The sequence below is a fragment of the Epargyreus clarus genome, unplaced genomic scaffold, assembly GCF_041222505.1.
Source record: "Epargyreus clarus isolate Ecla_fem2 unplaced genomic scaffold, WU_Ecla_fem_2.2 ptg000016l, whole genome shotgun sequence".
Lineage (NCBI taxonomy): Eukaryota > Metazoa > Arthropoda > Insecta > Lepidoptera > Hesperiidae > Epargyreus > Epargyreus clarus.
In genome coordinates, this window is record NW_027332224.1 from 7,419,863 (window position 1) to 7,445,539 (window position 25,677).

General features: G+C 38.1%; 6 protein-coding genes across 6 annotated transcripts in view; 5 read left to right on the forward strand and 1 right to left on the reverse strand.

Moving 5' to 3' along the window:
• The window catches only part of atos (atos homolog atossa), a 61,704-nt gene extending 57,337 nt beyond the window's left edge, over positions 1 to 4,367 (reverse strand). The window contains exon 1 of the mRNA XM_073081273.1: positions 4,028 to 4,367. The gene's annotated coding sequence lies outside the window, so the exon portion shown is untranslated. The remainder of the gene's footprint in view (positions 1 to 4,027) is intronic.
• Positions 4,368 to 4,920: 553 nt separating this feature from the next.
• On the forward strand, positions 4,921 to 9,612 carry LOC140748606 (uncharacterized). The gene is made up of 6 exons (XM_073081447.1): positions 4,921 to 5,090; positions 5,677 to 6,070; positions 6,659 to 6,756; positions 7,467 to 7,607; positions 8,557 to 8,724; positions 9,376 to 9,612. Exons 1-6 carry the CDS (start codon positions 4,986 to 4,988, stop codon positions 9,580 to 9,582), a joined length of 1,113 nt encoding a protein of 370 aa, XP_072937548.1. The 5' UTR covers positions 4,921 to 4,985; the 3' UTR covers positions 9,583 to 9,612.
• Positions 9,613 to 12,247: 2,635 nt separating this feature from the next.
• Positions 12,248 to 14,887, forward strand: LOC140748665 (uncharacterized). The gene is made up of 2 exons (XM_073081508.1): positions 12,248 to 12,631; positions 14,682 to 14,887. The coding sequence occupies exons 1-2, from the start codon at positions 12,452 to 12,454 to the stop codon at positions 14,835 to 14,837; spliced, it is 336 nt and encodes a 111-aa protein (XP_072937609.1). The 5' UTR covers positions 12,248 to 12,451; the 3' UTR covers positions 14,838 to 14,887.
• A 1,178-nt stretch (positions 14,888 to 16,065) lies between these two features.
• Positions 16,066 to 19,189, forward strand: LOC140748735 (uncharacterized). Its single transcript, XM_073081592.1, has 2 exons — positions 16,066 to 16,258; positions 18,986 to 19,189. Exons 1-2 carry the CDS (start codon positions 16,079 to 16,081, stop codon positions 19,139 to 19,141), a joined length of 336 nt encoding a protein of 111 aa, XP_072937693.1. The 5' UTR covers positions 16,066 to 16,078; the 3' UTR covers positions 19,142 to 19,189.
• Positions 19,190 to 21,821: 2,632 nt separating this feature from the next.
• Positions 21,822 to 24,157, forward strand: LOC140748740 (uncharacterized). Its single transcript, XM_073081597.1, has 2 exons — positions 21,822 to 22,024; positions 23,949 to 24,157. The coding sequence occupies exons 1-2, from the start codon at positions 21,845 to 21,847 to the stop codon at positions 24,102 to 24,104; spliced, it is 336 nt and encodes a 111-aa protein (XP_072937698.1). The 5' UTR covers positions 21,822 to 21,844; the 3' UTR covers positions 24,105 to 24,157.
• A 1,375-nt stretch (positions 24,158 to 25,532) lies between these two features.
• The window catches only part of LOC140748554 (uncharacterized), a 28,896-nt gene continuing 28,751 nt past the window's right edge, over positions 25,533 to 25,677 (forward strand). Inside the window, 1 exon segment of the mRNA XM_073081367.1 lies at positions 25,533 to 25,668. Coding sequence (XP_072937468.1) covers positions 25,646 to 25,668 — 23 coding nt within the window. The 5' untranslated portion in view covers positions 25,533 to 25,645.

Genomic DNA, 25,677 nt, shown 5'->3' on the forward strand with positions numbered 1-25,677 from the left:
CGTTAGAAATACACAACGGTTCTTATATAAGATGCATCGATAATTCTCAGATAATGCAGTGGAAACCTGACAGAGTATCAAGGTGACTGACGTCATAGCGCACAAAGGTACTATTGTCACACCGTTTGATCGTAAACTCGTCTGCGTACCTGATACTTTCTGTCAAGGGATTTTAACAATGCTATCCCTTGATGGGACTTCCTTATTGTATTGTTTTAAAAATAAAGAAAAAGGGATTTGTTATTAACTTTTAATACGTATATAATTTCGAAAATAGGGTACCTGGGTTTGAAAAACGAGGGACAAGAGAGGGAGGGAGGGAGGGAGGGAGGGAGAGAGGGAGAAAGAGAAACACACAGAGAGAGAGAGAGAGGTGGAACGCTCTTCTATTTTTTGTGAAAAATATATATATGAAAACATTGGTGTGAAAAGAAATACATACTTTTCCGAGGCGTTCCAGCCTCCTCAGGGGTAGCGGCGCATCAGTGGCCGAAGGTAAGAATCTAGTCTGGGAATATCTGGGGTTGATTACAGATGTCCATACGGCAGTAGCCACTTACCATTAGTTGGACCGCATGCTCGTCTGCTTCTCCTGTATTATAAAAAAAACACCACGAAGGTTGAAGGTGGTAGAACTCTTTGTGGTTCGACTCCGGCGGCACCACCGCCACACCTATTTCTACCTAATAACAGCAGTGTTAAGCGCTGCTGTGTTCCGGTTTGAAGGGTGTGGTAAGGGAGACAGACTTTTCCGAGGCGTTCCAGCTTAGTCCTCAGGCGGCACATCTGTGGCCGACCTCAGGTAGGAATATCTAAGCCTATCTGGGGTTGATAACAGATATCCATGGGCGGCAGTAGCCACTTACCATCAGGTGGACTGGATGCTCGTCTGCTACTCCTATATTATAAAAATATATATATATATTGTCCCACTACTGAGCAGTTCCTTCAGAAGGACATCCGAAAACAATAACATACAGAAAAAAATAAAAATAAAATAAAATGGGTCAATTTTAATTCCGTGGGTTCCGTTAAGCGATCTGTGACCGTCTGAACGGAAGTGAGGGTCGACAACCGACACCGAGCAATTGACTCACTCACTCACTCACAACTCACACATCACTAATGAACATTAATATCCTACCAAAACGAGAAGGGCCCTGTCAGTGACATGGGCTAATGTCATACACTAAGCAAGTGTGGACTGCATATAAAATTATTTTTTTTTATAATATAAGAGTAGCAGACGAGCATGCAGTCCATCTGATAGTAAGTGGCTACTGCCGCCCATAGACATCTGTAATCAACCCCAGATAGGATTAGATATTCCTACCTGAGGTCGGCCACAGATGCGCCGCTACCCCTGAGTACTAAGCTGGAACGCCTCCGAAAAGTCTGTCTCCCTTACCACACCCTTCAAACCGGAACACAGCAGCGCCTAACACTGCTGTTATTAGGTAGAAATAGGTGTGGCGGTGGTGCCGCCGGAGTCGAACCACAAAGGGTTCTACCACCATTATATTATGGAAAACTTCGGTTTGAAGATATTGATAATTTCCTTCATATCATCATCATCAACCCATTACTGTCCTGCTGGGCACGGGTCTGTCAGAACGAGAAGGATTAGGCCATTATCCACCGCGCTGGCCAAGTGCGAATTGGTAGAGATTTCCTTCATAATTGCGTGACAATTAAATTTTATCGATATAATAAACCCTTCGTTTTTATAACTATAACAATGACTGACTTGCTGTAAGTACAATATCAATTTAATAATTGGCCAATCAAAGGAGGGTTCCGTACCTCCATTTTTTATTTTAAAAGAGATTTAAAAAGGTCTAAAAGATATGTGAAGTGTACCAATACGCAATTGGCCAGCGCGGTGGACTATGGCCTAATCCTTCTCATTCTGACAGACCCGTGCCCAGCAGTGGGACAGTGGGCTTGCGGACCATTACATACTCAAGTTATCAGTAATTACATGATTCATTAATTCAGAACACGTGACTTAGTAATAAATAATTAAAATGTTATAACAAAGGTCACACATACACACTACGCGCATAAATAAATAATTAACTATACAATTAAATAAAATTGCGTTTGTAATTCCAAAATAAGTCAGTTTAAGCCAAGTAGCTTATATCCGCGTTGTGGCTTATGGTCAGCCATTTTAAGGCAACATTTGACGACAAATATAAGCCAGTTAAGTCAAGTAACTTATGTCCGCGTTGTGGTTTGTGGTAAACCATTTTAAGCCAACATTTGACGACATATATAAGCTAGTATAAGTCAAGTAGCTTATATCCGCGTTGTGGCTTATGTTTAGCAAACATTTGACGACAAAAGTTGTGGCCAACATTTGACAGCGTGGAAACAGCTGATCATAGCTTATTGCCGCATTATAAAATACAGATTCAAACTCTTTTTTCGTAATTTTTGAAAGGTGGGAGAACTTAAAATAGTGTGACAGGGGACCTCATTTATTTCTTTGGTTTGATTGATAATTTGCTTGAAATAATAAGAAGTAGTTATAATGACGAAATATTAAATAGACCTTGAGGTCAGATGACAGACAGCGTCGCGTGCAAAGCATATAGTTACTTCACTAATAGAATTAACAAAAGGTTGGCACAAATGTTGTGACCAACTACGCAAATATGCAAACATTGGCAATAATTGTTTAACCCGGTTCTACAGCATAATAATAATAAATTAATATCAATTTCACTAATACAATTAACAAAAGGTTGGCACAAATGTTGTGACCAACTACGCAAATATGCAAACATTGGCAAGAATTATTTAACCCGGTTCTGCTAGCAAAACAATAACAAATTAATATCAATTTCACAAATACAATTAACAAAAGGTTGGCACAAATGTTGTGACCAACTACGCAAATATGCAAACATTGGCAAGAATTATTTAACCCGGCTCTACTAGCATAATAATAATAAATTATTATCAATCTAAAGTAGGTACTTGACTATTTCCGATCCATAATAACGGTTTTCGATTACCTAATGAGTATGAATCGCACTTCTTCATTAATTTTCTAAAGTACTTTACTAAATTTAAGTACATAACATACTATAAAATGAAGTAGGTACCTAAAGTAAATTACTAATTAATTATTCTATAGTGTCCTTGTCCATTTAAAAATGTAACTTCGACCCATAGATTAGTAATCTATGTTTCGATCCTTAATTTAATAATACAATAAAGTTAGGCTGAAAGGCAAAAAGCCAAAGCCGTAAAACACCATTAAAAAAATAATAATAAATACGCCATTGAAATTAAAAGACTAGATCGGAACACGAAATCCGTATTTAGTTCAGCCTTTCGTATCAGGACGATATAAAAAAGAAATAATCGTTAAAGTTAAGTGTTCTACCATCTTTAAAAATGGAAGATTTTTAAACGTAGGTACATATATTTACCGTTAAAATCCGGTATTAACACGATTAACTTTATCGATACAATATTCGCAGCACTAGAAAACGTATACACATAATTTGACCAATTCTGACCCATCCGCCCTCTGTTATAAGGGCGAAAATCGTTTACAGGTTCCAAACAGCTGAAAACTGGTTGGACCCGTTAGTTCGATAAAAAACAGGGTCTTGCACTGTTCGAAATTTACCTGTTTTCGAAAAAAACAACTACCTGATCACGATCAGCTGATCCGAAAACTACAATAGAAATACACTAAACAAAGTCGCTACCACAACACCACTATATTCATTTTAATCCATAAAAACCCAGTTTAAAACTATGCAATAAATCATGTATAACGTTGCAAATATAAATTGTTTGTATCACCTTCATATTGACATACGTCGTGCGCCCGACGTAAACTGGTCGCATAATACCACTTAGTGCAATTAACTTTCTAAATGACTAAAACGCTATACGAAGATCCGAAAGCGCATTATACGTTAAAAATACATGCAGGAAGTCGAACCACGTAGACAAAATGGCTTTACTAAACATATGTTTAACAAAATAAGACAATGGCACTAACCTTTGAAGCAAGCTATACTATCTATCTCCGTGGGGAAACACCGACGCTATAATATAACACTCCGAGAATTGTGTCTTTTTCTCTTTAAACACATTATTGCACTGTTAAAATGTTATGCGGACGCTTAATGCTATCCAAATAGATTTAACGACGTGTATACGTCCACACTATACCCGTGGCCGTCAAGCACTAAAAAAACAGCTGTGCAAGTGCCTTCCCATTGGTAAATCGATTGAAAATCCGTGAAATAGACACTCGACTGTCATTACGTCTCGCTCCCGCGGACCACCTCTCGCTCTAACGCGATGACAACTTCGCTAATTTACACGCTTTAACAAAACATTTGGTCGGGAAATGCACGAGAATATTCCGTTTTATTGCCAAAGAAAGCATTCTGATACGGTTTCAGTTATGATATAACCCGGGTTTTTCCATTCGGGATCATATGGTAGACAAAGCATTATGTCAAATGGGTTGCCTATTGACATTAAGAGCAAGAGTTGTGATTGGTTAACGCACAGCTGTTTTTGACGCGTAACCTTTACATCTGATTAGTTTAGTCCTCTCGCAATAGATGACGCCACATTCTGATCAACAACAACCGAGTTACGGTACTTCGACCTTTACTTTGTTTACAAAATAGATTTTTTAAATCGTTATCAATATTCTATTATAAGATGTTTCATTTTAATCTAGGTGACAATGTTAATGTACTTTAAAGATGTTGTTTTGACTTCAGGCTAGTAAATTACGTAGAATTTCATTTGACCTACTTGTAACCATAGCAACGAAATTGTTTGATCACAGTAAAATACGACCAAATCGGGAAGTAATTTAAACACATCAGCACCTATAACATATGTAGGTCTTTCAATTTTACTACGTAACTTACGTCTGTCATTGCCTATTTACTAAGCAGGAAGTATAGCAAAGAAATTTAACAAAAAACTAAATAAAAATGGACTCAGTTGACCTTATAGCGCGTGAAAATGAATTTAAGAAGCTGAACAAACAACTGGAGAAAAAAACTGAGAGTTTGATGAAGGAAATAGAGGAAGTTATGGTAAGTTTTCAACAACGAGTATGTATTCCATATTTTTCGTCATATACTAGTATTACCAGTATATTATTGTTCTGGTCTGCTATAACCTGTGTCGTAGGATAGACAAAACTGGTATAGGGGAGATATAACAACGTAATTTTCAGGGGTAACAACCCATCTTCACTAGTGGGAACATACACATTATTTTATTGCAGTATTTTTTAGAAAAATGGATTGATGGTAGAATTCTTCGTAATTATACTGTAGTAGCTCCAGTACCACATATATTTATGTCTCACGGAGGAGTATGGAGCCGCTGCTCCTCTAATAACACATTTTATTCAGTGGTGAACACTGGAGGCACCACCGCCACACTTGTATTTTTTTTTTTTTTTTTTATATAATATAGGAGAAGCAGACGAGCATGCAGTCCACCTGATGGTAAGTGGCTACTGCCGCCCATGAACATCTGTAATCAATCCCAGACAGGATTAGATATTCCTGTCTGAGGTCGGCCACAGATGCGCCGCTACCCCTGAGGACTAAGCTGGAACACCTCGGAAAAGTCTGTCTCCCTTACCATACTCATATAACTTTTATTTTCCAGCAAAAACCAGACATCTTTTCAACGCCAAACTTGAATTTAAACCTTTACAACAACACAACAAGGAAACACAGTTGTTCACCCAAATCCTCACCGATATCCGACTCCTGTGCACCGAGAACCACAAAACTGTGCACAAATGTCAAACCAAAAGAAATAAGAACTAGGAACACAGAAAAAATTTGTGCACAAACAGAATTAAGTTTAAAAAAGGAATGTAATTTGGACAGTGTTAAGAAAGATTTGCACAATGATAACTGTGCTACATCTAATTCTTGTGCAAAGAGATCTGAGTGTGATTGTTGTAAAGTAGAAGTTAGTGATAATATGGAATTCTTGTATGCATTTGTGTCTTTCAATGTTAAAGATAATGTGTTGCCGCAGTCATTTTTAAAAGGTATTTTTTTATCAATGTGGATATTGAGTTTTTTTATATAATATAGGAGTAGTAGACGAGCATGGACTCAACCTGTTGCTAAGTGGCTACTGCCGCCCATGGACATCTGTAATCAACTGCAGATACAATTACATATTTCTACCTGAGGTCGGTCACAGATGCACCACTACCTCTGAGGAGTAAGTTGGAACGCCTCAGATAAATATGTCTCCCTTACCACACCCTTCAAACCAAAACACAGCGGCGCTTAACACTGCTGATATGAGGCAGAAATATGTGTGTGGTGGTTCAAAACCTGATGATAAGTGGCTGTTGCAGCCCATGATCCCATATAACAAATACCAAAATGTTTTGGTATTTTATCTGAGATCGGCCTCAGAAGCATTGCTATTCTTAATATTGATATAGAAAATATTATGTACATATAACATAAGAACAATCACCTAACATTTTTTTAATGATTTAAGAAGAAAATGATATTACAATACTTACATCTAACTAATTTGAGTAAGAAAACATTTGTTTGTTTGTTGAAAAGAAATTTTATTATTAAAAATCATAAATTGACGTTGAATTTTTAATTTTCAGCTAAAATCACAGTACAGAGTGTTTGCAAGTGCTTATCAAATAAAATAAAATTAATGCAGGAACAGATAGACAAACTACAGAGCACTATAGATAAAAAGGTATGTTTAATAATATAGGAGTAGCAGACGAGCATGCAGTCCACCTGATGGTAAGTGGCTACTGCCGCCCATGGACATCTGTAATCAACCTTGCATAAGATTAGATACCTGTCCGAGGTCGGCCACAGATGCGCCGCTACCCCTGAGGACTAAGCTGGAACGCCTCGGATAAGTATGTCTCCCTTACCACACCCTTCAAACCGGAACACAGCAGCGCCTAACACTGCTGTTATTAGGCAGAAATAGGTGTGGTGGTGCACTATGGTTTTGTCCCTCTGAGAGGAGATCCATGTCCAGCAGTGGGACAATAATGGACTAACAACGCAGGTAATTAATTGTGTTTTTTTTTTATTTTGTTTTTTTTGATGTGAAACATCTATAGGCGCACGTAAAACCGATTTCTGGCGTGGCGACGCATACCACGCTATACGATCGTATATATATACAGTCTATAAGCAGTAGTGTGTACGGTGTGGCGACGCGTCGCCATGCGCAATCGAATTCAATAAATAGTCATCGTTATCTGGAAAAAAATCGTAATATTTTATTTTATCATTATGACATATTTAGTTTCTATCACAATATGTTCTTTTCTGCATATTACTTTTACAAAATAATGTCGATGTTTCACATCTGCCAGGCGTCCCGTGACGGCTCACATTTTTTTTCAGAATAAATCTAATTTTGATTTTTTTTGTTTTTATTTTCAGAATAAACAATGTGAAGCCCACCTAACACACATAGCTGAGTTGGAGAGCGAAAGGTTGTCTCTACTCAACACCGCGAACACCATGAAATCCGACACAGCCGAAATGAAGGCCAAGTACTTGGCAATACAGAATAGACTTAACGTAAGTTTTATTGCTGCTTATGGCTTAGTGGCGCTGTGGGACCTAAAATGATATGTTAGGTGTACAATACGTATTAATTCTGTAGTCCCGGGAATAGAATAGGGCTACAGTATCCTCTGCCTGTCGTAAGAGGTGACTAAAAGGGTGCTTCCGGGGTTGCGGGTGACAAGGGTGGGAGCTGGAACCGTCCAGCAAGTGACTCCGGGAGGACGGCGGTATGTGTGGTCGCATACCGTCGTAAACAGTAGGTGTGCAGGAGGAGTGTAAATTGCTCCCTAAGGGCAGGGCCTGATAGGACATCGTGCTCCGGTTGTGTTCCGCCGGAGATCCCGGAGTTCTCCACTAAACGTTGAAGACAGCCACCGGGGGGGTTTTAGTGCGGTAAAAGTCCCACATAACCCGTCGTCGCTTCCACGGCGTCGGGTACCTTTTGAAGGTATCTCCCTCGTGAACAAGAAAAAAGATGAACATTTAATAAATTTAGTTATACATATAGACATCTATAAACTGCTATTATACATAATTTGTTTGTTTTTACAGTAGTAGTAGTAGTATACATAGTTTGAAAGTGGTAGAACCCTTTGTGGTTCGACTCCGGCGGCACCACCGCCACACCTATTTCTACCTAAAAACAGCAGTGTTAGGCGCTGCTGTGTTCTGGTTTGAAGGGTGTGGTAAGGGAGACATACTTTTCCGAGGCCTTCGAACTTAGTCCTCATATATAATCCTGTCTGGGGTTGATTGCAGATGTCCATGAGTGGCAGTAGTCACTTACCATCAGGTGGATTGCATACTCGTCTGCTACTTCTTATTATTATAAAAAAAATGCAAGATGTTCAGAAAACTTCGATACCATGATTCAGAATACTCGTGGCGCCATCTCCTGGCGAGTAGCGGGAAGTCGCCACACTTATATCAATTATATATAGATAAATTTTAAATTTTCCAGGATAAGGACCGACCTTACAAGGAACAACGGGGCATGACAGACAAACTGACAGTGGAATTGAAACAATATAAAACCAAAAATTGTTCTTTAGAAGCGCGGTGCGCGTCGCAGGAAGAGGTTATAGCGAATCTTAAACAAGAGATCGAAGTTGCCAAGTTATCTGAAAAGGTTAAAAAATAAGTAACTTAGTATTTATAGACATTAACTAACTGACCCGACAAACGTTGTGTTGCACTATAAATAAAAAAATGTTAAGGGTGAACAACCCTTATCACTTAGGGCTATGAAAAATAGATAGTAGCCGATTCTCAGACCTACTGAATATGCATATAAAATTTGGTGACAATCGGTTAAGCCGTTTCGGAGGAATACCGTAACTAACATTGTGACACGAGAATTTTATATATAAGATAAGTAAATTTAATTTAAGTAAGTTGGTCTTATGTCGTTGAATATTCTATTTTGGGGTTCCGTACCTGAAGGGTTAAAACGGAACCCTATTACTAAGCCTCCGCTGTCTGTCCGTCTGTCACGGGGCTCTATCCCTCGAACCGTAATAGATAGACATTTGTTTTTTTTTACAAAATATGTATATCGGTGGCTGCTATAACAACAAATAATAAAAATAAAAATAGATTTAAAATAAATCAGGGTCGCCATACAAGGAACTGCTAATTTTCGATGTTTTTCGCTTTATCTATTAAACCGTAATAGATAGACAGTTCATATTTTCACAATGCATAACACTACACGACAATAGATGTCGCTAGTAGAACCACAAACCTACCCACAAATGAAATTTAAAATCTATATTTCCAGGAGTACAGAACCTCGACCAGATCTCTCTCAGCCTCTCACGAGTCAACGATAAACCAGCTAAAGTCTCAAATAACAGCATTGAACTCGAGAGCAGCGAAGCAGCAAGAGTTGGTAGCGAATCTGAGGCAGCAACGAGCCTTACTGAGCGCTGGTCGCGCTTTGAGGACACATACTGAAGAGTATTGTAAGCTGTTGGAGGGGGAATAAGTTGTTCGAGAAATGTATAATAATTTTGTATAAATACTATAAAAAGAAATGTGTATTAAAAAGAAATATTTGTATTTTTTAATTAAAAATAAAAATGTGTGTGTGTATTTATTTCACCAGTGATATCCTAGTGGTTGAAACTCGGCCTCTCAGTCGAGGGGTCCAAGGTTTGAAACCCAGATAGACACTCAAACTTTTTGATCTTTTGTGCGTTTTAGAAATTAATTCGCTCTCGCTCGCTCTCTCTTTCTCCCTCTCGCTCACTCGCTCTCTCTCTCTCCCTCGCTTGCTATCTCTCGCTCACTCGCTCTCTCTCTCTCTCTCCCTCTCGCACTCTCTCTCTCGCTCAGCAACGAGAGAACTCATGTGTGTTTTAGAAATAAATTATGATGTTTTAACGGTGAAGGAAAACAATGCAAGGAAATCTTTAAAAAAAATCTCAAAAGTGTGTGAATTCTACCAACCCGCACTTGTCCAGCACTGAGCTATGGCCGAGGAAGCCCATGCCTAGCAGTGGGCAATGAAGTTGTGTAGTTCTGTACTTACTTACTCCCATAAGAAGTTATTTGGTGTGACAAAATAAGAATAATTCCTGATTGAATACAATAACAAAGAACAATAATTCGCCAAGTACGAGTCGAACTCGCACATGGAGGCTTCCGTACCACCAAATGTTCATTATTTTTTACCTATTTTTATTAATTTTAATATTTTCAACAATACTTAGTTATGTCACGCAAAAATAGATGGCGTTGGGGTGATGATGAATAATACGTAAACTACGTATTATAAAATTAAAGTAACTATATTAAAATATGTTTTATGGTTCTTATTTGTATTACACTAGTCATAGTAGTAAAGGGAATGTAAAAATTTCAACCGTCTGCCTAGTACGGTTTAACAGTTAGATTGAAACAGCCGAAAAATTCCGGTTTGTTGTATTGAGACCCTCTTTAATATTCAACTTCATTTTATTTTTAGTATTTGTTCGTATAGCGGCCACCGTTATGCATCCTCTGTACAAATTTCATGTATCTATCTATTACGGTTCCAGAGATAAAGCCCTTTGACAGACGGATAGACGAACAGAAAGCGAAATCTTAGTAATAGGGTTCCGTTTTTACCCTTTGGGTAAAGAACCCTAAAAACGATAAAATTTTAATTGAAACGTGTAACTTACGTAACCTAGTGCTTCGATAAAAGATGGCGTTGAGTACAGTTTTATGGTGTTGCTTTTAAATGTCGAAAATGCGAGCAGCAATTTTAAAAAACTTAATTATAAACAAACTTAAGAATAATACGATACAAACAGAGACATAGTTCACAGAATAATTAATAACAGTGATATTAAAAGCATCTTAATTATACTAAATTGAATGCGTGTGCATGTGTGTAAGAGCTTGCACGAGTGTGAGTAATACCATAGTAAAGAAAGAGTAGTAGCACAGCTTCATACAAATCGGTCTCCGCCGGTTTGAATGTGTGCGTAGTAACGGGCGCCGTGTAAGCACGCACTTTTTACGCACACAATCAAATAGAGGAGAGTTGCCTCAGTACAGACTGCGCCATGCGTATGATCGCGCGCATTCTGTTTTCTGAATCGCATTTGAGTTCACAGATTTTATTTACAACCCATTTATTAATTGGTACAACATTTCATTATATTACGTTGTTTAAACTCTAGTGCTGTCATAATACGCAAATAATATTTAACTAAAAATATATGTGACAACCCCATGCATCACTGCAAGAGTAGGATTACCTCGCCGAGCGGCCTTAGCTAACCTACTACTCTTCCTTTACTATGGTAATACTTTAGCTAAACACTATGTACCTATATACTCTAAGCATGTTATTAATACGCATTACGATATCTGAGTATCTGACTCAATTTTCCGATGATGTGATGTTTCCTAGAACTTATTTATATGTAGATATGTATTCAATGAATCTGTGTCATCTAACAGCTTGTTTTGGATTTATCGTAGGGTGACCATGGATTTATTCGTTCGGAGTTCGGCCTTTTTTATATTATAGGAGTAGCAGACGAGCATGCATTCCACCTGATGGTAAGTGGCTACTGTCGCCTATGACCATCTGTAATCAACCCCAGATAAGATTAGATATACCTGAGGTCAGCCAAAGTTGCGCCGCTACTCCTGAGGACAAAGCTGGAACGCCTCGAAAAAGTATGTCCCCCTTACCACACCCTTCAAACCAGAACACTGCTGTTATGAGGCAGAAATAGGTGTAGCGGTGGTACCACCGGAGTCGGACCACAAAGGGTTCTTCAAATATACCACGACTATAATAAGCCGATACCAGGTTTGTTTAAGTCTCACCGGAGGACTTACAGCCCTGAAAATTTTACACGTGAATGTAAAACTTATAATTAATAAAACAAAAAAAAAACAGAAATCAACACCTAAACAAAACCCACACACAAACCATACCCACCCTACTCCACTATCAACCCGATAACCTTTGCCAGTAATGATGTGCCGAGTCGGCCATTTTTGGTATTCGAGTACTTTAGTACTCATATAAAAAAGAATCGAGTCAGTACTCGAGTCCAGAGTATTCACAAAGTACTCGAGTACTTTGCAACATACAGTCCAAAAGCACGGACACGTAGCACGGCAGAGCAAAAAAAAAAAAACGCCACTCACTACACAAAATTAACAAGTTTTTACTTGTACGAGTAGTAGTTGTAGTGTACGAGTATCGTCAGTATTCGAGTATCACTGGTACTCGAGTATCACTATTGGTACTCGAGTATGCGAGTTTATGTAAGTACTCGAGTACTGACTCGAGTCGACCTGACTCGGCACATCTCTAAACCTTTGCCAGTCACACTCCAACCGTCACGATGTTCACGCTGCTCCTCCTAGTGGCCTGTGCTACTGTCTCCGCTGAACACCTGGTCGTGGGCAACACCGCCAACCGGGTGGTGGTGGCCCATCATGAGCTCGTGGAGTACAACGCTATACCCTTTATGAAGAGGGTCAAAAGCTTCTTTTATTCGTCGCCTATTAATAAGCCTATACAGGTGAGTTTTGTGTCTGTATTTTATTAGTTTAATAGTGGTATTTAAATTTAATTGTAAGACTTAAAAATAATCAAAACTATATTTGCAAGCGAAAATAGTTATTTTATAAAGAAATATGTTTAATCAAATCGAATCAAAAATGTTTTATTCAAAACTAGATTATTTACACAACTCTTTTTGAACGACATGTTATGTGTTATGTATAAAATGATAGAAATTATTTTGATAATGAACATTTACATAACACTTTTAAATAACTGTTTTTCGCCAGCAAATAGTTAACCTCTCAAGTAAGAGCTCCAAGGTTTGCGTCCTAGGCACCTTCCTTTTTCAAGTTTTATGAGTATTAGAAATTAATGATCACTTTCCTAAACGGTGAAGGAAAACATCGTTTTTTCATAATATAGGAGTAGCAGACGAGCATGCAGTCCACGTAATGGTAAGTGGCTACTGCCGCCCATGGACATCTGTAATCAACCCCAGATAGGATTAGATATTCCTACCTGAGGTCGGCCACAGATGCGCCGCTACCCCTGAGGACTAAGCTGGAACGCCTCGGGAAAGTATGTCTCTCTTACCACACCCTTCAAGACGGAACACAGCAGCGTCAGACACTGCTGTTATAACAGAAATAGGTGTGGCGGTGGTGCCGCCGGAGTTGAACCACAAAGGGTTCTACCACCTTCAAATCGTGAAATCTACACGACTGAGACACGCTTAGAGTTCTCAAAAATGTGTAAAGTCTAGATACCAATTAGCACTTGGCTAGCGCGGTGGACTATGGCCTAAAGCCCACATTTTTGAGAGGAGACCCTTGCCCAGCAGTGGGACAGTACAGGATTTTGATCGCCATTAAAGCATGTGAATATTAATTTGAATACGCACTTAGAATATTATTATTTAGTCATTTAACGTAACTTAGATAACGTAAATATATGTAGATATCAATTAAAGTGCAAATGATATAACCTTTTATAGATAAAATGCCCAAGAATAATGTGGCACTAATACTAAAAAAATGTCTGACTTGAGATTTATTTAAAATGTGTATTAAGTACAATGGCTGCTATAACAATAAATAAGTATTAAAATAAACTTCCTACTCGTATTTAAGAAAAATGCGTATTCCGTTTTACGTATTGAATCTCAACAAAAATGTTTTTTTATAGTATAGTACCCAGTTATATTTCTATGTCGGCTACAATAACAAATTCTAGATTTTAATTAATATTAAACAAAAATCTATTCATAAATAAAGTCTATGTGACTACTTACCTCAATTTATACGAATATAACAACACTTCATAACTAAAGCAAGCCGTTTCGTTTGCAGAGCGTATCAAATAATAAGACAGAACACACGCTCGAAATACATTACCCTCCACCACCGGATAAAACTCACTGTTTATTAACTAGTTAATAGAGTACTGTTTGGCTGCAGGGCACACCAAATAATAAGCTATAGGCCCAAAAAACATTACCATCCACGACCGAGTAAAAACTCAGTTTATATTCTAGCGAATACTGTGCCACTTAGGCTGCAGGGCGTGATAAAGAATAAGCAATACGCTCAAAAACATTACCATCCACAACCGAGTAAAAACCCACTGTTTATATTCTAGCGAATACTGTGCCACTTAGGCTTCAAAACGCGCCAAATAATAAGCTATAGGCCCAAAAACATTACCCTCCGCAACGAGTAAAACCCACTGTTTATACACGAATGATGTGACACGGGCTGCAGGGCGCGCCAAATAATAAGCAATAGGCTCAAAAAACATTACCCTCTACAACCGGGTAAATACTATTTTATGTACTAGCTAATATTGTGCTGTTAGGACTACAGGACGCACCAAATAATAAGCTATAGGCTCAAAAATACTGTTTATATACTAGTTAATACTTTGCCGTTTGGGTTGCAGAGCGTCCCAAAAATAACACCTATAAACATACGCTTGAAAAACATTACCCTCTGCAACTGGGTAAAAACCCACCGTTTATTTACCTACTAGGTAAAAGTGTAGTAACATTTTTTTTTCTATTATTCCAGGGTATCCAAGCCTTGGACACTATGCACTGCAAATCTACCGCAAACATAACAGCCGGGGGCCTCGGGTACCCCTTCGTGAACATACGCATGAAGAGCGAACGCGGTAAAGGGTTATCATACGACATCGGTATATACGTGCTACCCGACTTTCAGTAGCTTGGGGTACTTTTTACCCTGTAATGTAAATAAATAAAATAATTGTAATGTAAATATTTTTTGTTTTATTTTAAGACTGTATTAACAAAGTAAATATATTACAAGTATAATTTGATTGAAATAATTATTATATGAAGGTGGTAGAACCCTTTGTAGTTCGACTCCGGCGGCACCACCGCCACACCTATTTCTGCCTCATAACAGCAGTGTTAAGCGTTGCTGTGTTCTGGTTTGAAGGGTGTGGTAAGGGTGATATACTTTTCCGAGGCGTCACAGCATAGTCCTCAAGGGTAGCGGCGCATCTGTGGCGAACCTGAGGTAGAGTTCACAGATTTTATTTACAACCCATTTATCAATTGGTACAACATTTCATTATATTACGTTATTTAAACTCTAGTGCTGTCATAATACGCAAATAATATTTAACTAAAAATATATGTGACAACCCTACGCATCACTGCAAGAGTAGGATTATCTCGCCGAGCGGCCTTAGCTAACCTACTACTCTTTCTTTACTATGGTAATACTATAGCTAAACACTCTGTACCTATATACTCTAAGCATGTTATTAATACGCATTACGATATCTGAGTATCTGACTCAATTTTCCTATGATGTGATGTTTCGTAGAACTTATTTATATGTAGATATGTATTCAATGAATCTGTGTCATCTAACAGCTTGTTTTGGATTTATCGTAGGGTGACCATGGATTTATTCGTTCGGAGTTCGGCCTTTTTTTATATTATAGGAGTAGCAGACGAGCATGCATTCCACCTGATGGTAAGTGGCTACTGTCGCCTATGACCATCTGTAATCAACCCCAGATAAGATTAGATATACCTGAGGTCAGCCACAGTTGCGCCGCTACTCCTGAGGACAAAGCTGGAACGCCTCGAAAAAGTATGTCCCCCTTACCACACCCTTCAAACCAGAACACTGCTGTTATGAGGCAGAAATAGGTGTAGCGGTAGTACCACCGGAGTCGGACCACAAAGGGTTCTACCTTCAAATATACCACGACTATAATAAGCCGATACCAGGTTTCTTTAAGTCTTACTTTAGACTTACTGGCCTGAAAATTTTACACGTGAATGTAAAACTTATAATTAATAAAACAAAAAAAAAACAGAAATCAATACCAAAACAAAATCCACATGCACACAAACCATAGCCACCCTACTCCACTATCAACCCGATAACCTTTGATTACCTTTGCCAGTCACACTCCAACCGTCACGATGTACACGCTGTTCCTCCTAGTGGCGTGTGCTACTGTCTCCGCTGAACACCTGGTCGTGGGCAACACCGCCAACCGGGTGGTGGTAGCCCATCATGAGCTCGTGGAGTACAACGCTATACCCTTTATGAAGAGGGTCAAAAACTTCTTTTATTCGTCGCCTATTAACAAGCCTATTCAGGTGAGCTGTGTGTCTGTATTTTATTAGTTTAATAGTGGTATTTAAATTTAATTGTAAGACTGAAAAATAATCAAAATTATATTTGCAAGCGAAAATAGTTATTTTATAAAGAAATATGTTTAATCAAATCGAATCAAAAATGTTTTATTCAAAATAGATTCTTTACACAAGTCTTTTTGAACGTCATGTTACGTGTCATGTATAAAATGATAGAAATTATTTTGGTTATTAACAATTACATAACACTTTTATATGACTGTTTTTCGCCAGCAAATAGTTAACCTCTCAATTAAGAGCTCCAAGGTTTGTGTCCTAGGCACCTTCCTTTTTCAAGTTTTTTGCGTATTAGAAATTAATGATCACTTTCCTAAACGGTGGAGGAAAACTTCATTTTTTTATAATATAGGAGTAGCAGACGAGCATGCATTCCACGTAATGGTAAGTGGCTACTGCCGCCCATGGACATCTGTAATCAACCCCGGATAGGATTAGATATTCCTACCTGTGGTTGGCCACAGAGGCGCCGCTGCCCCTGAGGACTAAGCTGGAACGCCTCGGAAAAGTCTGTCTCCCTTACCACCTTTCAAAACGGAACACAGCAGCGCCTAACCCTGCTGTTATTAGGCAGAAATAGGTGTGGCGGTGGTGCCGCCGGAGTCGAACCACAAAGGGTTCTACCACCTACAAATCGTGAAACCTACACGACTGAGGCACACTGAGAGTTTTCAAAAATGTGTAGTCTACCAATTAGCACTTTGCTAGCGCGGTGGACTATGGCCTAAAGCCCACATTTTTGAGAGGAGACCCTTGCCCAGCAGTGGGACAGTACAGGATTTTGATCGCCATTAAAGCATGTGAATATTAATTTGAATACGCACTTAGAATATTATTCTTTAGTCATTTCTAAGATAACATAAATATATGTAGATATCTTTGAAAGTGCAAATGATATAACCTTTTATAGATAAAAATACCCAAGAATAATGTGGCACTAAAACTAAAAAAAATGTCTGACTTGAGATTTATTCAAAATGTGTATTAAGTACAATGGCTGCTATAACAATAAATAAGTATTAAAATAAACTTCCTATTTAAGAAAAATGCGTATTCCGTTTTACGCATTGAATCGCAACAAAAAATGTTTTTTTTTTTTATTATAGTACCCAGTAGTTATATTTCTTTGTCGACTACAATAACAAATTCTAGATTTTAATTTATATTAAACAAAAATCTATTCAAAAATAAAGTCTATGTGACTACTTACCTCAATTTATACGAATATAACAACACTTTATAACAACTATAGCAAGCCGTTTCGTTTGCAGAGCGTATCAAATAATAAGACAGAACACACGCTCGAAATACATTACCCTCCACCACCGGATAAAACTCACTGTTTATTCACTAGTTAATAGAGTGCTGTTTGGCTGCAGGGCACTCCAAATAATAAGCTATAGGCCCAAAAAACATTACCATCCACGACCGAGTAAAAACTCAGTTTATATTCTAGCGAATATTGTGCCACTTAGGCTGCAGGGCGCGCCAAATAATTAGCAATAGGCTCAAAGAACATTACCGTCCTCAACAGAGTAAAAACACACTGTTTATATTCTAGCGAATATTGTGCCACTTAGGCTGCAGGGCACACCAAATAATAAGCTATAGGCCCAAAAAACATTACCATCCACGACCGAGTAAAAACCCACTGTTTATATTCTAGCGAACACTGTGCCACATAGGCTTCAAAACGCGCCAAATAATAAGCTAAAGGCCCAAAAACATTACCCTCCGCAACAAGTAAAACCCACTGTTTATATACAAGCGAATACTGTGCCACTTAGGTTGCAGGGTGTGACGAAGAATAAGCAATAGGCTCAAAAACATTACCCTCTACAACCGAGTAAAAACCCACTGTTTATATACTAGCGAATACTGTGCCACTTAGGCTTCAAAACGCGCCAAATAATAAGCTATAGGCCCAAAAACATTACCCTCTACAGCCGAGTATAACCCACTGTTTATATACTAGCGAATACTGTGACACAGGCTGCAGGGCGCGCCAAATAATAAGCTCAAAAAACATTACCCTCTACAACCGGGTAAAAACTATTTTATGTACTAGCTAATACTGTGCTGTTAGGACTACATGACGTACCAAAGAATAAGCCATGGGCTCAAAGATACTGTTTACTAGTGGTGCCCGCGACTTCGCCCGCATTTTAAAGAAGTAATATGACATACATAAAACGGAAAATTTGTACCTGCATTGGAATGACAGCGGTGCCATCTGTCGCAAATTGGTCTTACCAACTCCCAAACCCTCGTGGGCTCTTGGACAACAACTTTACTAAAGATCATATTGATCAAATGCATAGTTTCCGATTCTATAACTACTTACGAATTAAAAATTAATTAAAAAACCTTTTCCCACGGACTAAATTGTGAATCTAAACCATTCTCAAGTCCCCTTGAACACACACAATAAATTTCATCACAATCAGTCCAGTCGTTTAGGAGGAGTTCAGTGACATACACACGCACATAAGAAATATATATATATAAAGAATATACTAGTTAATACTGTGCTGTTTGGGTTGCAGAGCGTCCCTAAAATAACACCTACAAACATGCGCTTGAAAATATTACCCGCCGCAACTGGGTAAAAACCCATTCTTTATTTACCTACTAGGTAAAAGTGTAGTAACATTTTTTTTTCTATTATTCCAGGGTATCCAAGCCTTGGACACTATGCACTGCAAATCTACCGCAAACATAACAGCCGGGGGCCTCGGGTACCCCTTCGTGAACATACGCATGAAGAGCGAACGCGGTAAAGGGTTATCATACGACATCGGTATATACGTGCTACCCGACTTTCAGTAGCTTGGGGTACTTTTTACCCTGTAATGTAAATAAATAAAATAATTGTAATGTAAATATTTTTTGTTTTATTTTAAGACTGTATTAACAAAGTAAATATATTACAAGTATAATTTGATTGAAATAATTATTATATGAAGGTGGTAGAACCCTTTGTAGTTCGACTCCGGCGGCACCACCGCCACACCTATTTCTGCCTCATAACAGCAGTGTTAAGCGTTGCTGTGTTCTGGTTTGAAGGGTGTGGTAAGGGTGATATACTTTTCCGAGGCGTCACAGCATAGTCCTCAAGGGTAGCGGCGCATCTGTGGCGAACCTGAGGTAGAGTTCACAGATTTTATTTACAACCCATTTATCAATTGGTACAACATTTCATTATATTACGTTATTTAAACTCTAGTGCTGTCATAATACGCAAATAATATTTAACTAAAAATATATGTGACAACCCTACGCATCACTGCAAGAGTAGGATTACCTCGCTGAGCGGCCTTAGCTAACCTACTACTCTTTCTTTACTATGGTAATACTATAGCTAAACACTCTGTACCTATATACTCTAAGCATGTTATTAATACGCATTACGATATCTGAGTATCTGACTCAATTTTCCGATGATGTGATATTTCCTAGAACTTATTTATATGTAGATATGTATTCAATGAATTTGTGTCATCTATCAGCTTGTTTTGGATTTATCGTAGGGTGACCATGGATTTATTCGTTCGGAGTTCGGCCTTTTTTTATATTATAGGAGTAGCAGACGAGCATGCATTCCACCTGATGGTAAGTGGCTACTGTCGCCTATGACCATCTGTGATCAACCCCAGATAAGATTAGATATACCTGAGGTCAGCCACAGTTGCGCCGCTACTCCTGAGGACAAAGCTGGAACGCCTCGAAAAAGTATGTCCCCCTTACCACACCCTTCAAACCAGAACACTGCTGTTATGAGGCAGAAATAGGTGTAGCGGTAGTACCACCGGAGTCGGACCACAAAGGGTTCTACCTTCAAATATACCACGACTATAATAAGCCGATACCAGGTTTCTTTAAGTCTCACCGGAGGACTTACTGGCCTGAAAATTTTACACGTGATGGTGGTAAAACTTATAATTAATAAAACAAAAAAAAAAACAGAAATCAACACCAAAACAAAATCCAATGCCACCCATGCACACAAACCATAGCCACCCTACTCCACTATCAATCCGAAAACCTTTGCCAGTCACCATAGAGTATTATAATATACATGTTATAGAGTGGCAACTCTACGTATTTTTTGTCCCCCCTAAAGCGCCCCTAGTGGCCTGCCCCAGAACTACTCATGGGTTGTATATACATACCTACCTATACCTATATTCATTATACAGGGTGAATCTCCATAAAGTGCACATATTGAAACAGGTAAAATTAAACCGCATTTTGTCGACAAAAAAAATATTAAAAAAATTTAAAAAAAAATTTTTTGGGTTTTACGACCTTTTGATTTTTTTTTGGAATTGTGCACCTGAAGTAAATAAATCGCTATAACTTTTAAACTAAGAGGGTTATCAGGTTCAAACAAAAATAACAATGATTGCCAATGATAGGCCGTATTGATCCATGAAAAAAAAAAACAAAAAAAAAATCATCTTCCCAGGAAAAAAATGTCAGATTAGTGCAAAAAAGCACTTTTTTTGAGTAAAATTTTCAGTAATCATCAATTTCCTCAAAATAATCTAGGCATTTTATTTTTTTATTATTATTTAATGCAATTCTACGTCGTATTAGCTTTCAAACACTAAAAAAAGCATGCCTCTAACTTAAGTATAAAGTTTCCTACGAGCGCTTAAACAAAGGCAGTTCTTAAGGGTGTTGGTAATAAATAACATTTTTCATACAAACTAGTGTTTTTTTTTAATTATTAAAGATTTATTTTATTACTGTTTTATCACTTTAATATCGTCAAAAATAAGAAACTACCATGAATTTACCATTGAAACATATTTTTGATAGTTTCCTTTGTTTATATTTTGGACATCTAATTATGGGTCGGACTATACCAGTTTTATTAGGGCGCACGTGCGTCGCGTCTTTTTTGAAACGTTCCTAGCAAACTTTATACTTGAGTTAGAGGCGTGGTTTTTTTAGTGTTTGAAAGCTAATACGACGTAGAATTGCATTAAATAATAATAAAAAAATAAAATGCCTAGATTATTTTGAGGAAATTGATGATTACTGAAAATTTTACTTAAAAAAAGTGCTTTTTTGCACTAATCTGACATTTTTTTCCTGGGAAGATGACTTTTTTTTTGTTTTTTTTTTCATGGATCAATACGGCCTATCATTGGCAATCATTGTTATTTTTGTTTGAACCTGATAACCCTCTTAGTTTAAAAGTTATAGCGATTTATTTACTTCAGGTGCACAATTCCAAAAAAAAATTCAAAAGGTCGTAAAACCCAAAAAAATTTTTTTTTAATTTTTTTAATATTTTTTTTGTCGACAAAATGCGGTTTAATTTTACCTGTTTCAATATGTGCACTTTATGGAGATTCAACCTGTATATATTAATATTAGGTAAACATACGTTGTATCTATTTGACAGTTAACTGTCACTCAGTAAGCTTCCGGGGCAACCCGTTAAGTAGCGCTAGTATCTACACAAAAAGTTATTTTGTTTGGAAGTGTGCCCCCCCTGCCAGTCACACTCCAACCGTCACGATGTACACGCTGCTCGTCCTAGTGGCCTGTGCTACTGTCTCCGCTGAACACCTGGTCGTGGGCAACACCGCCAACCGGGTGGTGGTCGCCCATCATGAGCTCGTGGAGTACAACGCTATACCCTTTAAGAAGAGGGTCAAAGACTTCCTTTATTCGTCGCCTATTAATAAGCCTATACAGGTGAGTTGTGTGTCTGTATTTTATTAGTTTAATAGTGGTATTTAAATTTAATTGTAAGACTTAAAAGTAATCAAAACTATATTTGCAAGCGAAAATAGTTATTTTATAAAGAAATATGTTTAATCAAATCGAATCAAAAATGTTTTATTTACACAACTGTACACACTCTTTACACAACTCTTTTTGAACGACATGTTATGTGTTATGTATAAAATGATAGAAATTATTTTGGTAATGAACATTTACATAACACTTTTAAATAACTGTTTTTCGCCAGCAAATAGTTAACCTCTCAATTAAGAGCTCCAAGGTTTGTGTCCTAGGCACCTTCCTTTTTCAAGTTTTTTGCGTATTAGAAATTAATGATCACTTTCCTAAACGGTGAAGGAAAACTTCATTTTTTTATAATATAGGAGTAGCAGACGAGCATGCAGTCCACGTAATGGTAAGTGGCTACTGCCGCCCATGGACATCTGTAATCAACCCCAGATAGGATTAGATATTCCTAACTGTGGTCGGTCACAGATGCGCCGCTACCCCTGAGGACTAAGCTGGAACGCCTCGGAAAAGTCTCTCCCTTACCACACCCTTCAAAACGGAACACAGCAGCGCCTAACCCTGCTGTTATGAGGCATAAATAGGTGTGGCGGTGGTGCCGCCGGAGTCGAACCACAAAGGGTTCTACCACCTTCAAATCGTGAAACCTACACGACTGAGGCACACTGAGAGTTTTCAAAAATGTGTAGTCTACCAATTAGCACTTTGCTAGCGCGGTGGACTATGGCCTAAAGCCCACATTTTTGAGAGGAGACCCTTGCCCAGCAGTGGGACAGTACAGGATTTTGATCGCCATTAAAGCATGTGAATATTAACTTGAATACGCACTTAGAATATTATTATTTAGTCATTTAACGTAACTTAGATAACGTAAATATATGTAGATATCAATGAAAGTGCAAACGATATAACCTTTTATAGATAAAAATACCCAATAATAATGTGGCACTAATACTAAAAAAATGTCTGACTTGAGATTTATTTAAAATGTGTATTAAGTACAATGGCTGCTATAACAATAAATAAGTATTAAAATAAACTTCCTATTTAGGAAAAATGCGTATTCCGTTGTACGCATTGAATCGCAACGAAAAATGTTTTTTTTTTTATATTATAGTACCCAGTTATATTTCTATGTCGGCTACAATAACAAATTCTAGATTTTAATTAATATTAAACAAAAATCTATTCAAAAATAAAGTCTATGTGACTACTTACCTCAATTTATACGAATATAACAACACTTCATAACAACGTTTCGTTTGCAGAGCGTATCAAATAATAAGACAGAACACACGCTCGAAATACATTACCCTCCACCACCGGATAAAACTCACTGTTTATTCACTAGTTAATAGAGTGCTGTTTGGCTGCAGGGCACACCAAATAATAAGCTATAGGCCCAAAAAACATTACCATCCACGACCGAGTAAAACCCACTGTTTATATTCTAGCGAACACTGTGCCACTTAGGCTTCAAAACGCGCCAAATAATAAGCTAAAGGCCCAAAATCATTACCCTCCGCAACAAGTAAAACCCACTGTTTATATACTAGCGAATACTGTGCCACTTAGGTTGCAGGGTGTGACGAAGAATAAGTAATAGGCTCAAAAACATTACCCTCTACAGCCGAGTATAACCCACCAGTCGTTTAGGAGGAGTTCAGTGACATACACACGCACATAAGAAATATACATATATAAATAATATACTAGTTAATACTGTGCTGTTTGGGTTGCAGAGCGTCCCTAAAATAACACCTGCAAACATGCGCTTGAAAATATTACCCTCCGCAACTGGGTAAAAACCCATTGTTTATTTACCTACTAGGTAAAGCTGTAGTAACATTTTTTTCTATTATTCCAGGGTATCCAAGCCTTGGACACTATGCACTGCAAATCTACCGCAAACATAACAGCCGGGGGCCTCGGGTACCCCTTCGTGAACATACGCATGAAGAGCGAACGCGGTAAAGGGTTATCATACGACATCGGTATATACGTGCTACCCGACTTTCAGTAGCTTGGGGTACTTTTTACCCTGTAATGTAAATAAATAAAATAATGTAATGTAAATATTTTGTGTTTTATTTTAAGACTGTATTAACAAAGTAAATATATTACAAGTATAATTTGATTAAAAGAATTATTATATGAAGGTGGTAAAACCGTTTGTGGTTAGACTCCGGCGGCACCACCGCCACACCTGTGTTAAGCGCTGCTGTGTTCTAGTTTGAAGGATGTGGTAAGAGATATACTTTTCCGAGGCGTCACAGCATAGTCCTCAGGGGTAGCGGCAAATCTGTGGCGAACCTGAGGTAGGAATATCTAATCCTATCTGGGGTTGATTACAGTTGTCCATGGGCGGCAGTAGCCACTTACCATCAAGTGGACTGCATGCTTGTGTACTTCTCCTATGTTATATAAAAAATGCACTCCACCTGATAGTAAGTGGTTACGCCACCCAAGAACATCTATAACCAATTCCATAAAGGGTTTTTTCTTAGTTCTAACCTAACCTAACGATTAGGCAGACGTGCTACCTGATGGAAAGTAGTCAACGCCGCCTATGAACATTTGCAACACCAGAGGAGTCGCCAATGCATCGCTGGATTTGTATGATAGCTCTTTTTGCACCTTTTTTGAAGAGCCCCATGTCTTAGCGCTCCGGGAATACCTTACGAGGAAGCTCATTTCACATTTTACATGTCCGCACGCACGTCCGTGCAAACCGACCCGTGGAGGACCGCCACGAGTTCTTCCTGAAGCCGATCAGAGATGCTTTGCAACTCCTGAGGACGAAGCTAGTCGCTTCATAATTATGTAAGTTTGTAAAGCAGTATTCGTTCCATAGAAACCATAGAACTGTATGCAGTCCACATGATGGTAAGTGGCTACTCCGCACATGGACTGGGGGCCTACCACCATCTTTTAAAACCATCATAGTTCAGGAAAGTTTTATTCCAATATTGCATTAACATTATTTTGTTGCTTACCACGACCTCCTTAAAACATTATTTTCAAAGTATGATTAAAATAATATTGTTTTAAGAGATGTTAGTAACCCCCCTGTAATCAATCCCAGATAGCATTAGATTCCTACCTGAGGTCGGCCACAGTTGCACCGCTACCTCTGAGGACTAAATTAGAACACCTTGGAAAGTACGAGTAATTCTTACCACACCCTTAAAACCAGAACACAGCAGCGCTTAACACTGCTGTTAAGTATAACAGAAATAAGTGTGACGGTGGTGCCGCCGGAGTCGAACCACAGAGAGTTCTACCACCATCAATATTGTTTGCTCCACCACAGAGGATTCTTCAATATTCGTATGATTCTATAGGATGCAAGTGGCACCTATGTGGTTGGGAGTAAACCGCTAAATAAACTAAAAAGTTTATTCTTGATGAAAAAAGAAAACTTGTCAACTTCAAAGAAAACAATAGAAGCTGACAATATTGTTCAGCGATTTCTAATTTCTATAAAGTTCGTGTTATTTTTGAGTTTGTTGTGATATTGTATGTAATTATCATGCAAGTTTTGGATTTGTTAATCATTTGCAAATGTTATTGGTTAATTTTCTATGGTGAGTTGA

Coding starts and splice junctions, on each gene's coding strand:
- LOC140748606 (XM_073081447.1), top strand. CDS start 4,986: ATGGACTCAGTTGACCTTATAGCGCGTGAAAATGAATTTAAGAAGCTG. Junction 6,071..6,658: donor GCCGCAGTCATTTTTAAAAG/GTATTTTTTTAT, acceptor TTTAATTTTCAG/CTAAAATCACAGTACAGAGT. Junction 6,757..7,466: donor AGAGCACTATAGATAAAAAG/GTATGTTTAATA, acceptor TTTTATTTTCAG/AATAAACAATGTGAAGCCCA.
- LOC140748665 (XM_073081508.1), top strand. CDS start 12,452: ATGTTCACGCTGCTCCTCCTAGTGGCCTGTGCTACTGTCTCCGCTGAA. Junction 12,632..14,681: donor CTATTAATAAGCCTATACAG/GTGAGTTTTGTG, acceptor CTATTATTCCAG/GGTATCCAAGCCTTGGACAC.
- LOC140748735 (XM_073081592.1), top strand. CDS start 16,079: ATGTACACGCTGTTCCTCCTAGTGGCGTGTGCTACTGTCTCCGCTGAA. Junction 16,259..18,985: donor CTATTAACAAGCCTATTCAG/GTGAGCTGTGTG, acceptor CTATTATTCCAG/GGTATCCAAGCCTTGGACAC.
- LOC140748740 (XM_073081597.1), top strand. CDS start 21,845: ATGTACACGCTGCTCGTCCTAGTGGCCTGTGCTACTGTCTCCGCTGAA. Junction 22,025..23,948: donor CTATTAATAAGCCTATACAG/GTGAGTTGTGTG, acceptor CTATTATTCCAG/GGTATCCAAGCCTTGGACAC.